The following is a 16,611-nucleotide window of genomic DNA, read 5'->3' on the forward strand; positions in this document are numbered from 1 at the left end:
ATAATATTTTTGAAATCAAAAAATCTTAATATTTTCGAAATAATTAAAAAATTTTACCTGTAAACTAGCTATTTCTGTTCTACCAGATCTTCTCCATACAATACTAGCTGGTGGATTTGCATCAGCAACACATCTCATTATTAAAGTATCCTTACCTTCCTCTAAATCAATTTCTGGTGCTCCTATTAAACGTATTGTAGGTGCATCTGCATTTTATTATAAAATTTAAAAAAATTCATATATGTGTGTATAGGAAATAAAAATTTAAAATAATTTCTATACTAACATTTAACATCTAATCTTCCTTCAACAGTTACAGATTTTGCTGCATATGATTCATGTAATGCAACACATTTTATTAAAATTCCATGTCGATCACGTGACGCAGGAATTTGAACTACAGATGTTGCTGACCATGTTCTTCTATTATCTGGTTCAGTTGAATTTATTTGTGGACCTAATGGTGTTATTTCTTGATCACCTAAATTTAAAAGAACACGTTAGATTCAATAGTAATGAATAAGTAGTGTTTGTTAATATATTGAACGGAAAAGGTGTAATCTTATTATGTACGTAGGTCAAAACTATAGGTAAAGAAAATATAGCATAGCATATAATAAAATAAAAAATTAGTAAACTTTAATTTGAAATTATACAATATACCGGAATTAACTTCAAATTAATTTTATATCTATGTGGCTAAATTGTTCTTCCCATTAATTTATGAACAAATTATGTTATAGCGCTGCAATTTTGTTGCAATTTGATTTTCAAATCTGCTACAAAAATTATTTTAAGAAGCACAAATTTTTTGTAAAAATTTCTAACTATAGAAATTTTTTTCTAAATTAAACCAATTTCAAATTGAATCCTTATTTGCGACATTTTATTTTCAAAATCTTCAGGATTTTCCTCTTTGTTCAAGCATACAAAAATCTCTATACTAAAAACTTCTATTACTCATAGCGTCTATTTATACCTTCTAAACAATGTTAAAACCCTTGATTACAACTTTACAATCATATAAAATTTTTAAAATTAATGAAAAGAAATTTATTATTTTAACAACGTTTTCGTTTTTTCCTGATTTAAATCCCTGCTGTCACAATAACTTTTATTTTAACCGCAACATTTTGTATAAAACAAGAATTATTCTGTTCATGTAAATAAAATCTCATAAATTGGTTACACAAAATTGTATTGTAATTGTGGTATTGTTATATACTCTTAAATTTTGATAATGAACACGTCACATATATACACGAGTACATAAAAATGTGTGTGTAATTGTAGGAGAAATATTATAAATATTATTAATATGACGTAATTTTATAGCATATTTTTAGGAAAATTTTCTTATAACAATTTTAATGTTTTAATAATGAGCAGGCACTGACAATAGCTACTTATTTTCTTCATAAAGAAATGAAAAGCAGAAAAAGAGAAATTTCCTAGAATTATCAAACTGTACTCGCTGATTTATATAACGTGGTTAACCTGTTTCCAATATTTTCAAAATTATTGAATTTGTCAAATTTATTTTTTTTGTATTTTAAATTTTGTGTGCTTAGGTTCAGGCTTTATTTTAAATAAAACATTAAATATCTGTTGTATTCAATTTTATCGGATAAAGTGTTCTTGAATTTCTCGATTTCTGCGTGGAACTACGAGAAATTTCAGTTTGAGTGAAAGAAAAATGGATTATATAATATTTTATGTTTTTCTGTGAACTATTCTGATTATTTAAAATTCTTGGTAATAAAACAAACCAATAAATATTCAAAATTCATTGGTTATTCAAGTAGGTTAATAAGCTGGAATGTCAGCAGCAATTATACATCATTTGTTGTATAAGTTTAATACAGCAATTATTTGTGTAATTATACAAATATTGTTTTGATATATAAATTCCAAGGCTTATATACGGATAATTTTCAAGTTTTATTAACTAGAATTGTATAACAGTTTACAATAATATTATTAATACAAATTATTTCCATATATAGTGTGGCTATGTGATAAAATATGTGAAATTATTGAAAATTCTATTACGAAATCTGATTTTATCCTTAAAATTTCACGCTAATTCGCAATTTCATATTAATTGTTATTTAACTTTAGAAGTAAAAGTTAGGAATTCAAAAGGATTCATGCTTGTATATGAATTTCTTAGAAAATATTTAAAACTTTAATGACGCGTAAAATAATTACCCAGCGAATTGCACAAAATAAATATGGTATGCATTGTGATGGCAGCAAATTTCATATGTTAAGTTTCCAACGATAATTCTTGGAAATCTTTCATTTTAATCCGCATTTAAGGACATAATGCAACTTTATTTTCTAATTTAATACATTGATTCAGTCACCAATTATAAGTATTATTTGAAAAATAGGTTTCTAATGCCATCGATTAGGTCATATTATTTTTTATTGTGATTTGCAATATTAAATATTATGACTCTATAGAATATTATAATATTCTCAAAAAAAAAGTTAATATTATTTAGGTTAAATATTACATTATATTGAAATTATATTTAGAATACGTAATTATAAATTCTGTTTATTAATACCAATAAATAACTAAATTACTATAGCTTAAATTCCATTGAAATTACATAATAATTCTTTGTATCGAAGTGTATGGTTTCTGCCACACTTACATAATAATATAATAACTATAATAATTTTATATAATATTATGTAAGTATTTGAATAAACAATAAAATTTCATTATAATTACAATTTTCTACTAAATAGAACCAAAATCAAATATAAAATAATTGTAATTATATTATAATAAACATACCTAAAAACCATTTAATTAACGCTGGTGGATTACCATAATGTGATACACATTTAACTGTCGCAATAGCACCATTATCAACAGTTATATTATGGCCAGGTGGTACATGAACACCTTCATATTCCAATCGTGGTCTCTGTGGTTTAACTATAACACAAAAAAACAAAAACACAAAACATTATTGAAAATACAAATATATAGTATAACAGATTAAATAATCAAAGCATGACAACAATATAACAGGTGTAGGATAACAAAAAAAAATAAAAAAAAAAAATAAATATAATTAACAAGAAAGCATCGTAGATTAAAGGACAATAAAAATGGTTTTTGTTATAACAATGTACATACATGATGATAATAATATATCAGACCTATAATGAGAATAAATAAATAATGTTTGTATGTAACTCTATACTTAAGTATGACATTAACCAAACACCTTAAATTTTATTTGTGTAAATAAACCATCTTTCATCTAATATTCAAACATATTGAAATAATTTTAGAATGTATACCTTTTATAATATACATTCAAGTACATAATATTTATACGAAATAGTGTAATAATTTTTAAATTGAATGTATAATAATTATAATACTATTATACCTTTATTAAAATTAAAACATTAAAATGTACAAATCCTTTATAAATAAAGGTTATGTTAAATGTGGTTAGTAAATTTTGAACACTATTTAAATAAAGTATTAAAATTATACAAAAATTTTTTTTATTTTTGAAATTATAATTATATTTTCGTAGTATATCACATTTAATATACATTTTAAGCAGTTCAACAGTTTCAATTTCAGTTTTAATCGCACTTTATACGAAAATATCATGAGAGAAACATAAGGTCTAATAATAGCTCTTTTTTTAGCAAATATAGTCTACCCACATGACTATTGAAGAGAAGTTCTCAACGAGATCTCAAATTTCGTTTATATATAGTTTTGTGCACAATATACCGACTTAGTATTACTGATGTGTTATGCATTTTAATTGGTTTAGAAGAAATTTACCAATATACATTAAGTTCACTGGAAATCTTTAACATAACTAAAATTTTGTATTAGAATTTTAAAGAATTGCCTACTTTGAGTGTTGGTTATTCGGCTTTTGATTAAATACTAGGGTCTATTTTGTACGAAATGTTGCATACATATATTATCCATATCTGACATTAGTCAATTAAACTGGATTAAAAATATTGTTTTCCTAAATTCATCCAACTTATTAAAAGCAAAACAAAATAATATTAAAGTATGATTATTTCATTTACTCGAATAATAAAATCCTTATTTTCACACATAAAAGTCGGTTTTTTTTATATTTTATTAAATATAACAGATTTTTAATGTATTCCTTACATTACCATAATATAAATAATATTCGAGTAATAATTTGGTATAATAAATTTCCATTTAATAATACCATATGAATACATTATTTCTTAAATCATGTAAACCTAATGAGTGGATTTCATATTGAATTTCATATTATAGTATACAACTAAGGGGTACACATTACATGCAGTGCATTAATAATATAATACAATATAATATTTTATAGATTATGCGGTTGTATAATTTTATATTCCTATAATAATTTTTTATTATATGTGAGTATATGTATATATATATAATGTATACTTACTTCTAACAACTAATCGCACAGGTAAACTAGTTAAAGCATCTTGTGCAGTAAAATCACTTGCTGTTACTTGACATTCCCAGAGGCCATCATCAAAATCTAATGTTGCTGAACGTATCCATAATGAACAATCTCCACCATTATATGGCGGCTGTAAATGTATATGTGGTATACTACCAGCCCATTCATATTTTTTAGCATAAATGCCCACTGGCTATAATATAACGTATCAAATAGAAATAGAAAAAAAAAAGTAAAAGAAAAAAATTAATATGTTTTTATAGGTATCTCTTTTATTTGTGTTATTATTTATGTATGTATATGGAATATAGTGTTATTATATACTTATTAATATGTATATATAAATATTTTGATCTTATTAATAGAATCAAGTAAAATAATACTATATTAAATTTTTTTTTTGAAAATGTTGTAACAAGAGGATTATGAGTTGTATAGGATGTTTTCAAAATGCTTAACAGGAAATTTTAATTCTGTTAGCAACACTATAAAGTAAAACAAAAAAAAATAACGAAAAAGCAAAAAAAATGTGTTTAGTATATTAGTTAACAATATTTTAACAATTTGATACTTGTGGGCTTTGTAGTTAACTGAAATTTAATGCACGAGAAAGTTGATTGACAATTATTTGAGAGGCAAAATCTTACAATTTACAGCATTTTAGTTTTCCATATACATAGTTTAGATTCATTCACATTTTTTCAATTGGTTACTATTGTTGACAATAAAATAATAGTGATAAGACATAAAAGAGTCAATAAAAATAAAAAAATAGTAATTCGTTGACTGAGTACAACTTTGATCCGTATGTACAAGTTTTGAATAAAATGTGCTGTTAAATTTCGATGCCAGGCTCTAGAGTCCTATACGTATTTTTTTGTTCTTAAATGTTCGCTTTGTATGAACATTTTGAAAGTTTTCAGCATGATAGACAATTTTAGAAGGTGAGTCGGTTAACTAATTGACAATTTAGGCATAATTTTGATATTGCATAAAATCCAAATCTGGTGTTCGTCCTATAAAATAATAATTTGTTTAATCCAATTAAAAATAAAACTATTTTTTCAATCGACATTTTTTTAATACAAATTGAGAAATAAGTTCCACAACAATTACCAGTAAATTGGTTAGAAATTATAAAAAGAAATTTGTGCCTAAATAAAAGCTATTTAGTGAAAAACTTTATGTTTAAGATCCCAGCATTTGTTTTTTTTGATATTATCATAATTATGTTTAGATTTTCCGAATGATTTGTATAATATTATACAAATACAATTTGTACAAAACCTTTAATTTTACGCTTTAGTCTAAAATACAGTGAACTCTGCAAAAATAAATTCCATTAACGCAAAAAGTGTGGAAGAATTCTGCTGCTTCCTGTAAAATAATACGAAAACTTGTTTGAATATATTATAATATTGTTGTTGTTATTTCAGCACCCTGTACATACCTTCATAAATAAAATAACAATTTCTAGGTTGCAAAAAAAGAAAAAAATAGAACCTAATACGTTCATAAATATAATATGGATAGAAAATATTTTCATAATTTTATGTTCACATTATCATACATGTTCGATAAACATGTTGTTGTATAGTTAATATAATATACATGTGTAAAAACATTGTATTAATACATATGTTCATATACTTGTAAAAATGAAATAATTGAATCTTTTATATCCTTATACAAAAAAAAATTAAATAAATTGCAGAAGCATACAAGTGTAATATTATACTACAATTTTATAAATATATATTTTATATAGATTTTTTATGTATATAATTATTTCTATGATATATAGAGATTATACATAAATAGAAAATTGTATGTATATCGAAAATTATTAAAGATAATTTTGGAAGAGGAAAAGAACGGGCACTTTTATAAGAATATTATCATATATAAAATATCAAAAATTCTGACATATTATGTGAATGAATAATTTTTGCTCTCTGTTACATCAACATACATACACACATACATAATAATGTAATATAAAAAAATACCTTTTTTTATTATACATAAATATATTCAAATAAATTCATGTAATTTTTGATTAAATTTTAATAAACAATGAATAAAATATTTTTTGTTTTTTTTTTTTTTTGTCTAATTCATACTTTGCATAATTTTATCTTTAATAAGAATTCTGAACATTATTATATCTTGTCAAATTGAAGAAACTTGAATCAATTTAAATTCATATTGTATAATAAATAGTAAAGTTTTTTGGTCAAATAAATAATATTGTGCTAGAACACAAGTAGTAAATGAAATAATAATTTATTTGTTGTTTTTTTAACATACTCTTAGAAAATATGCAATAAAACTTGAAAATACATGTTAAGAGTTATATGTAGTTCTAAGCACTAGTATGAACATAATTTAAAATTATGACTGTATTGCAGCTTTGTATGTTTTCAGAAAAGGCAACGAACATCAAACATGATTAACAAAATTACGTTCATTAAGCTAAAATTCATTAGTTCATCGGTTTCCCAACAAACTGATGTACTTTATATGACATTAAATGTCTCCTTATTTTCGTTGGTATTATTTAGTACGATTATATTTTTAAAAAGTCTATTTTACGAGTATTATAACATAATTTATAATAAAATATGGTATTAATCCAATTAGTGTCAAAGAAGTGTCAAATTAAGTGTAATATAAAAAAATTAAAAAATTCGCTCAGTCTAAAATCAACAAGCCAATAATCCATCAAGTGAATTTGCCTTTAAGGAAGAAATTTTTATTAAATTGTTATACACATATACATAGATTGCTTAATGTTGCCAAAGAAGAAGGCCTATATAAATTTTCATAATAGAAAATTTATATATAAAATTTATTCAATTTTAATTTTTTTTTAAATTTAGTTTTTGTTTTAACATCATGTTTTAAAGCTTTAACTGATATACAAAATAAAACTATGTAAGTTTTTATATTAAAAATAGAATTTTATAAAAATTGAAAATATTATCGAAGTAAAAAAACACAAAATCTATTAAAAAAACAAAATTTATAACATTATTAAAAAATTAATAGAATTTTTCAATAATATTTATTTAAAAACAAAAATGCTATTTAATCGTTTATCAATGGGAAAAAAAAACATATATGTAAAATTTTAAAATATTATTGAAAAAATGAAATTCTAAAAAATTGAAACTGTTGAGGACAATATATTTTTCATACAGAAAATTCGGAGATTCTAATTGATATACTCGCTCTCAACATGATATCTGTGAGTAGATTTCGAATTCAAATTCCATTTAGCATACCTTAAGTTTTTTTAACATTTATTTCGTAAAAGTTTCATAAATGTGGAAATTCTTCAATAAAATGTGAAAGGTTGTATTATTTGAAGAGAACACTGAGAAAAAATATATTTAAATTAGAATAAATTGTATATTACTTGGCAACTTGTTTCCATCAAAATATTTTTTGTTCAGCTACATTTTATTTTGAAAAACAGAAAAGGGCTATTACCAACAGAGTTATTTGTATGTCTTCATTCAATATTCACAAAAAAAGAGAAAATACCATCAATATCACTTTATTTTCATCAATATCACTCCAATTATTAAAACTCTCAAGTTTCTTACTTATTTATTAAAAACCTACCATACTTTTTATTTTTATTTATTAATCAAACACAACTACACGTTGTATTAGTAATTCAGTATGTTTGTGTAATAGGCACGATACCTACTTACATATGTTCTTACGATTGTGTGTTTCAAATAGAAGATTGCATGTATGTAGCATCTCAATGTAAACAATACTTAGTAATCATGTTGTTTACAGTATAAAGCAATGTGAAGAATTCGTCGGAAATTTCTACACATCTCTATAGCTCAGTTGGTAGAGCGTCTGCCTAGAAAGCGGTAAGCCACGGATTCGAGTCCAGTTCGAGGAGAAAATTTTTTTAATTTTTCTGTCTTTTACTCATTCCTTCGATTACGTCAACCACTTGTTCTGCAGTTATATGAAAAGATTTAATTTTATTGTGTTAATACTCTCAAATTTCCTTTTTCAATAGTCAACATATGAAATTTCTTTGTGGTGTCTATGCAGTACAATTAAATTTCAAAAATTTTCTAATATCCTCAAGTTAAACTGAATAACTAATAATTTTTTATAGTTTATTTATTTAAAAAAAAAACAAAATTTTCATTAAAAAAGTGAAATGAAAAAGAATTTTTTATATAAATTTTTCCTGAATTTTCACTTCAATTTTCATTTTTCATAAAAGATTAAATTTATAATTTGAAAAGTTTTTTTTTTTTTATTCAAACATATTCTTTTTTTTTTATTTTAAATTTCATTTATAAATGTACATATCTGCATATATATTAGCTATATGTTTGTATGTTTAAACTTGTCATATTATATTTGTGTATGGCTTCTTTCATATCGAATTCTTCATCCATGCAAACTTTATATTCAAAAAAATAGTTATACAGTTTTATCTATTTAATTTTATATTATGAACACATACGTACCTATACACATAATTGAATATAATATCATTTAGATAATATACATGATATGTATATGAATGTATGTATAATATATCTGTTTGTATTTTAAATTTAGATCAATTTTGATAAGAAAAACAATTAAAAATTTACTCTCCGTATAAGTTTATATTTTAGTACCTACCTATATTTTTCTTGTTTTTATTTAATTTATTTTTGAAAATACAACATGATATACATAATTTACAAACAGGTATGTAGGTTGACATATATAAAAAAAAAATTAAACCTAAATAAAAAATTTATTATTTAATATTTACCTTTGAATAACTCTCTTTTGAAATGAAAATAATCTAAACTTAAAATGATAGTTAAATTCTATATAAATTCTATAATATTATGGTATTTTTAATATAGAATCGATTTGAGAAAGCAATGAACAAATAACTAAATGGAAAAAATGTAAAGAAAGTAAGGAAAAAGGTAAAACAATGTAGGATTCTAATTGGCTTTGAATATTATTAAGATTGAAAGAAAATAAAGTTGGATCGAACTTATAGTCCGTAAATCAGTACTTTTCGCTTGAACAAGTGAATATTCCCTACATTAATATTGCAAAAAGGAATCGCCTACATAAATTGTTTCACTACTGTATGCTGGTATACCAAAATTATATTATAAAAAAATTTAAAAAAAATTGCATACTTTTGGGGGGAAGACAAAAATTTGGAAAAAAAAACATTTAGAATATATTGGTCGAAGTCAACCCTTAATTGTATAGGTTATGTCCTTAATAGCAAGCCATCTACAATTAGCTTGTTGTTGTTACTGAAAAACTTGCAGTTTAGAGAATTAGATGGCCAAAAATTAAAATTTTACTATTTGCGTATACTTTGTAATTGTACTAAGAATGTAACCTGTTTAGAAGCTGCTCAAATTTCAGACTCGAACAGCTTACCATGCAAGAAAAAATCCATGTTAAAATTTAAAAACAAAGAGGCCTATTTTGTAATTTTAAGGTCTAACTATGCTGTATTGCGATAATGCAAGATATAGTCGCTTTTTTTCTGAATTTGCGGATTTTTTCTTCTAAACTATCAGCATTCTATCAAACAGATACACAAAGTAAAACTAAAAATTACATTTTTCCTAATTTTATTGGCAAATTTGCTAAAAATTGAGATAATCAATGATTCTATAAAAAAAATACAATATAGAAAAGTTGTACAATATAAATTTATATTAGTTATCATAGCATATTTGATAGTTAAGTCAAGAATGTTTTCTATGTTATTTTAATATATATACATTTATTATATATATATGCATTATTATATATGTAAGTATGCATATATATTGAAAAACGGCAACCGACATTCTCATATCAGCATGTTAAAAATATTAATGTTTTATATATTGTAGTTTAATGAACTTCATTTCGTACTTAATTGATTGCCTGGGTTGACTTTAAATTTTATAAATTCATTTTGTTGAATTTAAACTACATTTAAATTATAATCACTCTAGTGCACTATAAAATTTAAATCCTTTTTGAGCAATAGCTAAATTGCTTAATGCAATAAAGATTTGATTCTAAATGTGAAAACAAAATTATGAAAGACATTTTTAACAATATTGAAAATTTATGCAAAATTTAGTTTAATTATTTCAAAGTTTAAAAAATATAAAATAGAAATTTGTTAAAATAATTTCGTAATTTTGGGCAACAAAATTTTCATTATTTCCAACTGAAATTGAAATCTTAACTTCATTAAGTACAGTCATCGATTAGTTAACGCATCATTTCAAAAATAAGACTCTGAAGATTTTAAAAAATTGTAATTTTTGTTTTCATTTTGAACGATCATATATTTTTTTGGAGACTCAGGTAATGTGTAACTTTTAATTATTAAAATAATTTTCATTATTTTCTTCAGATTTGTATAAAAAGGTTTTGTTAAAACACCATAGATTTCCGATATGGGTAATGTGATATAACTTGAAATTTTTATGCATTTCCCTGAATTTAATAGCAAAGTTTTCACTAACAATTTTTTACTGTATATTATTATATTTAATAATAATGACAAAAAAATCAAATGAATCTTTCGCATTATAACCAAAAATACACATAAAATCTTTATAAACCGTACATATTTACAAATAAATTTTATTAACATATTTTTACGAGATTAAAATTTCCAGGAAATTAATACCTATATATACAATCAAAATTGTTTCAAAGACTTAAAAAACTTTTCTTCTTTTGCCCCCCTGTTTCTAAATTCTTTGCACAGTTTTCACAAATATTAATAAAAATTAAAGGAAGCAGATGCTTGAGTATTTTTAAAATTGAGTGTATATATAATATTTTATAATATTCACCAAAGCCGCCAAACACAATAATGTATTTCCTTAATTTTATCCTACTGTGCGAGTAAGTACACATGGTTAATATATTTATAACATATACCGTATTTAAGCGTGCTTATTTAAATTTTATTTGCTTTTCTCCTTTTTTTGATTTCACAGATTATCATTACATTGTGTTTCCATTCGGAGAATTCATATTTACACTTGTAGTTATTCGTAATTTCCAAAAATTTTCGTCCTTAAACTGGATTTTGCAAATTTTTCACATGTCAAAAAAAATTTGGAGAAAAATTTATGAAAAGCACAAACTTTTACGCACTTTCACTTTTATATTATTGATTACCATGCTACTGCCATGCTACTATCATAAATCTTAACACATAAACGAATAAATCATTCCATTCCTCAAAAGGGAATGCACAATATTTATGAAGTTGTGGTGTTTTCGCCTAGCTACTAAACTTCAATTATCAGTTTACAAATGAAAAAAACACAATTGAATTTACTTGAATATCTTATAGTTGTGACAAATACACTTCTTATTTTTGAATTTCCCATACACAAGGAATAAACTTTAAAATTTACAGTTTTCTTCGAATATGTAATCACATATTATAAGAAAAAAGTTCCTTTTTTCAAACCGAAATTCTCAATAGAGCTTCTTTGATGTTTTCATTTCTGTTTTTCCTGTTTTTTTTTGGAAAAAAATTTTTTTTTTGGTTTTCGGCTTAGAAATTGTTTTTTTGGGGTTACAAGGTACTTTGGTTTGAATATTATTTGAAAAGTATTTTAAAAAGTATAAAGGGATAAGAATTTTGTACACTATAATTTTTGAACACGCGTATTTTTCATGGATTTTGGAAAATTCTTTTGGAATTATTATGTTCTTTGAGAGAAATGTTAAAGTTTTATGAAAAAAGAAAAAAAAAAGTTTAAATTAATAAATATTTTTTTTTTTGGTGCTTTGAAAATAAAAAGTTATGAAGAAGGTGAATTCATCTCTTATAAACTTTAATTTGATGTTTATTGAAATATTTGAGATATTTGTAAATTATTCATGTATACAAAATATTTATAAAGTTAAAAAAAGTTTCTATTTTTAGATCTGAAGATCTATATTCCAAGTTTTATGTTTATTGTGATGGCAAAATTTTAATTAATTTACATACTAAGGAATAGAATATGAACTTGATACATAATTGATTTATTTCTAATTTCTATAATTTCAATTATAAATTATAGAAGTAGCGGTGAAACTCGGGTCAAGTTATGAAGGTGGTCTCGTTATAGAGGGGTGAAATTCATGGAGATTTTACTGGATTGCACAAATTTTAAATTTTATATTAATGCACCATTTTGTATTTGAATGGAATGGTTTTTAGCAATAATATTACTTGATAACAAAAAAAGATTGAGTTTGAAAACTTAATAACATGGTTTAATGCACGAGGACGAGAATACAAGTTCAACCTTAAATTAATGAGGCATGTTATTTTGTATTGTATGCGAGATTTTATTGATGCGTGTCTCTCTTATATACACAATAAAATCTTAAAAAATAAAAATATTTTTTTAATATTTTCTTTCCTCTTTGTCTTCCATAAAAAGTTTTAAGTTGAACACTTCATTTTATCAAGGACATACACTTAATTACATTTTTAGGTAGAGTATTCATTCGGTGCTGTCATTTTGTTTTAATTTAATGGAATATTCAAATATCCGGTAATTTTTTATTTTTTATTTTTGTTTTCTGAAAATTTTCTTTGATCTCTTTATTTTTTAACATGAAATGCTTTAAAACTTTAAAGTTGTGTGCTTTACACAGTCCTCGAAATATTTTTTTTTTCATAAAATATACTTGAATATAAAAAAAAATTTAAGTTAGCTTTAAAATTCGAAACAATATTTTTTAACATTCAGCTACCATAACAACTAACCATATTTTTATCAAGAGAATGTGATAGTAAAAGAGTACATAACAAGAAAATAAAAAGAGAGAACAAAGCAGATAGTTGTAATTCACTCTACAACATTCCAGGACGAAATTGAGAAGCATATAATAAAGTAATTGTTTAAAAAAAAATTCCTTTTTGAAGTCATTCGATATTATTGTACATCCTGGGTAATTAAACCTGTCTAAAACATTAATGGTAAATGACGTTAACTTAAATGGTAAATTGTATAAAATGATGACAAAAAAAAAAAAACTGGTTTTTTTAAATTAATTTTTTATAAAAAACTTGCTATGTATTTTGTTGTTTGCGCTAAATTTTAAAATGAAAAAAAATTTATTAAAAATTTTCAAAAAATAAATAAGTTAAGGTATTTGACAAAAAAGTGAAAAACAAAAATTAAAAGGAAAGTGTTTTTACTAATATTATAAAAGTAAAAAGTTTTTTTTTATGGACTTCAAAAGTGTAATCGTGTACAAGTATAACACTTTTATGGAAAATAAGAAGTTTTCAAATTCAAAAGAATTTCAAGGTTTAGTAAAATATTTTAAAAATATTATGAATTTGAGATAAAATTAATTTTGAGTTAGATACAATTTTATTATACTCAAATGGTAGATATGTGAGACTTAATTTTGTGTCAATAATATTTAAAAATTTTAATAATTCTGTATGTTTTTGTAATTGAATACTACAAGTAACATAAATTTCAAGGGAACCAAATGGGACAGGAAGACATATTCCCGCGCCACTGCAGCTTTTCGCGATTTATTGTAGTTTCTCCACGCTCTCGTCTATAATACGCCTTGTAAGGGCAGTGTCCAGTAAAGAAATTCGAATCCAATAGCACGAACCCGGTTTGTAGATATTTCCAACTACTCCACGGCTAACTTTGCAGTGCGCGAATGAAGAAACACCTTTGCATGATGACACCACTTCGTGTTGTGTCAGCAAAGCTCGTAATGCTAGGCTTTCCGTTAAAAATGAAATGTTACAATATAGATTTGCCCACCAATTTAAAACATCATTCAAAATACCAGATCATATCAAAATGAAATTAAAATTCCAAATAAGGTTTGCTGAAATTCCTTATCAATTTATATTATAGTTGTGCTTCAATTATATTTTTAATGCATTTTTACGCCACATTATTTCGAAAATTTAAAATGAAATATAAGCTAAAAGCTTTTGGAACTAATGTAGATCTTTTAACTTATTCTAATATTAAAATTATAAGAAGATCAAAATCTCAACAACTTTTAGTTTAACAAAAAAACAAAAAAGAACTCTGTTAATAAATGATGTACCAACAAATCGTTACCGTTATGCAAAACCTAAGGGACAAAAAATGAAAACACTTTTGACACCAAAAATAATTATCTATTGTTGGCTACAAAATATTCACCTAAGACCAAAAAAAGAAAATGAAAAATAACAGATAAAAAAAACATAGGATTTTAACAAAAACAACCCTTTCTTCTCAAATTATATTTAACATATTGTCCTTTATCTAAACAGCATATTATGTAAAAAAAAAATCTGCTTATACGTTAGTATATTGGCCATAAAACAAATAGAAGAAGAAAACTAGGGCACATTTCGTACGATTTAATATTTCTTTCTCTCTTCCTCTTTCTATCTCTCTCTATTTGATGACAAATATTACATGTGCAAAATATAAGTATGTCTTTGACAAAAATTTAACACATCCTGATAGTCTAGTCCCTTTTTTACTTTTACAAATTCTTTTTTTCGAAAATTTTTAGCAAAAATTTAAAAATTGTCCTAATATGTGTAAAAAGCAATGAATTTTAGGTGTTCTTTTCAGTTTTTCGTTTCATTATTTCTGTTTTTTTTTTTTTTTGTTTTCTATTATCCTTAAAATTATTGTCAGAAATATGGTGCCGTTGCTCACCATTTTTATTTATTTTGTTCTTATCTTATAATTTTTTTGTTTTTTTTTTTATTCTTTTGTATTTTGTTGTTTTTTTCCCTTATTATATTTTTATATTTTTTTTTTTAGTTCCGGTTCAACAAAATTTTAACAACTTTAAGGTTAATTTAACATGAATATAAGAAGAAAAAAAAACACAAATAGAAAGCAACAGAGGGAAGGGTGGGAATAAAAGGTGTGTGATTTCAGGTGACAGAAATTTTTGAATAATTTGTTGTTTCTATTGAGAATTTGGTTTTTCAAAACAGTCTTTTAGAATTTTTTAAAAGAGTCGATCAAAATTATTGAACAAATTTAAGAATTAAAGAATTTAGGGAATATTGTTTAAATTTTTTGATATTTTAAACCGATTAATTGTTATTTTTCAATTTACAATGTCTGAAGATGGATTTTGCTCTGAAATTAAAAAATATTTGAATTTTATTCAAGAATTGCTCACATAAACAATCTTAATGAGATGTTAAATTGACTGAGAAGGAGCTCTGAATAATAAATATTTTCAGGTCAAATTTATAATTTCGATCGCGATCAGTTTAACATAACACGGTATGACAATATAAGAAAGAATATTGTGAGAAAATATTTCCAGAGTGTTGTTTTTGAAAAAGTTAGCACTTACGAATATACAACATATTTCTCAAAAAAGCGTTTGAATATAAGAAGACTTTGTATTTTCTGTTTTTCAATTAAACGACATCCTTTGTCATTTAGTTTGTAAGAATTATAAAAATTTTATAGAGAATTCTTTTATTTTTATAATCCTAAATTCTTTTGTTATATTTGCTTGTATTTCAGATCCAGGATATTGTTTACCTCTTTTCTTTTTTACAATATTATGTACAAATATAACATACGTAATGTATTTAGTATCTTATATTTACATACCTTATTATCTTTTTGCCATGAACATGTTCCAGCTTTATCGATTATTTTACATGTAAGTAATGCGTCCTCACCAGGATTTACTTCTGTATATTTAGGTTGTTCAGCAAATCTTTGAAGACATGCTCCATCTGTAACAAGTAAACAAAAAATAAAGGCAAAATTATAAAATTTTTCAATTTATTTTCTTTATTTTTTGTATATATATGTATATTTTTTTTTGGGATTTTCATTTTAGATATTTATTGCTTTACTTGTATGGAATGATTTATAATTTATTTAATTTAATGTAATAATTCTTTAACTTAATACGACTAACGTACGTTTTTAAATGAGAATGTTAAATATAGAATTTATTCTTAAGGAGAATAATAGTAGATCTTTTGGAAATATTATGAATGCTTATTCTAAATTATTGGTATACAAAATATTTTTGAGTTTTTTTCTTCATATAATTTTATAATGTGTGACTGGTATGA

General features: G+C 23.7%; 1 protein-coding gene across 1 annotated transcript in view; it reads right to left on the reverse strand.

Moving 5' to 3' along the window:
- The window catches only part of LOC129616601 (hemicentin-1), a gene marked incomplete at its 5' end in the record, with an annotated part of 67,657 nt that extends 51,384 nt beyond the window's left edge, over positions 1 to 16,273 (reverse strand). Inside the window, 5 exons of the mRNA XM_055532235.1 lie at positions 58 to 206; positions 287 to 481; positions 2,813 to 2,956; positions 4,467 to 4,677; positions 16,136 to 16,273. Of these exons, the coding sequence (XP_055388210.1) occupies positions 58 to 206; positions 287 to 481; positions 2,813 to 2,956; positions 4,467 to 4,677; positions 16,136 to 16,273 (837 nt within the window). The remainder of the gene's footprint in view (positions 1 to 57; positions 207 to 286; positions 482 to 2,812; positions 2,957 to 4,466; positions 4,678 to 16,135) is intronic.
- Positions 16,274 to 16,611: the final 338 nt, after the last annotated feature.

This window comes from Condylostylus longicornis, unplaced genomic scaffold (genome assembly GCF_029603195.1).
Source record: "Condylostylus longicornis isolate FDR11 unplaced genomic scaffold, ASM2960319v2 ptg000244l, whole genome shotgun sequence".
Taxonomy (NCBI): domain Eukaryota; kingdom Metazoa; phylum Arthropoda; class Insecta; order Diptera; family Dolichopodidae; genus Condylostylus; species Condylostylus longicornis.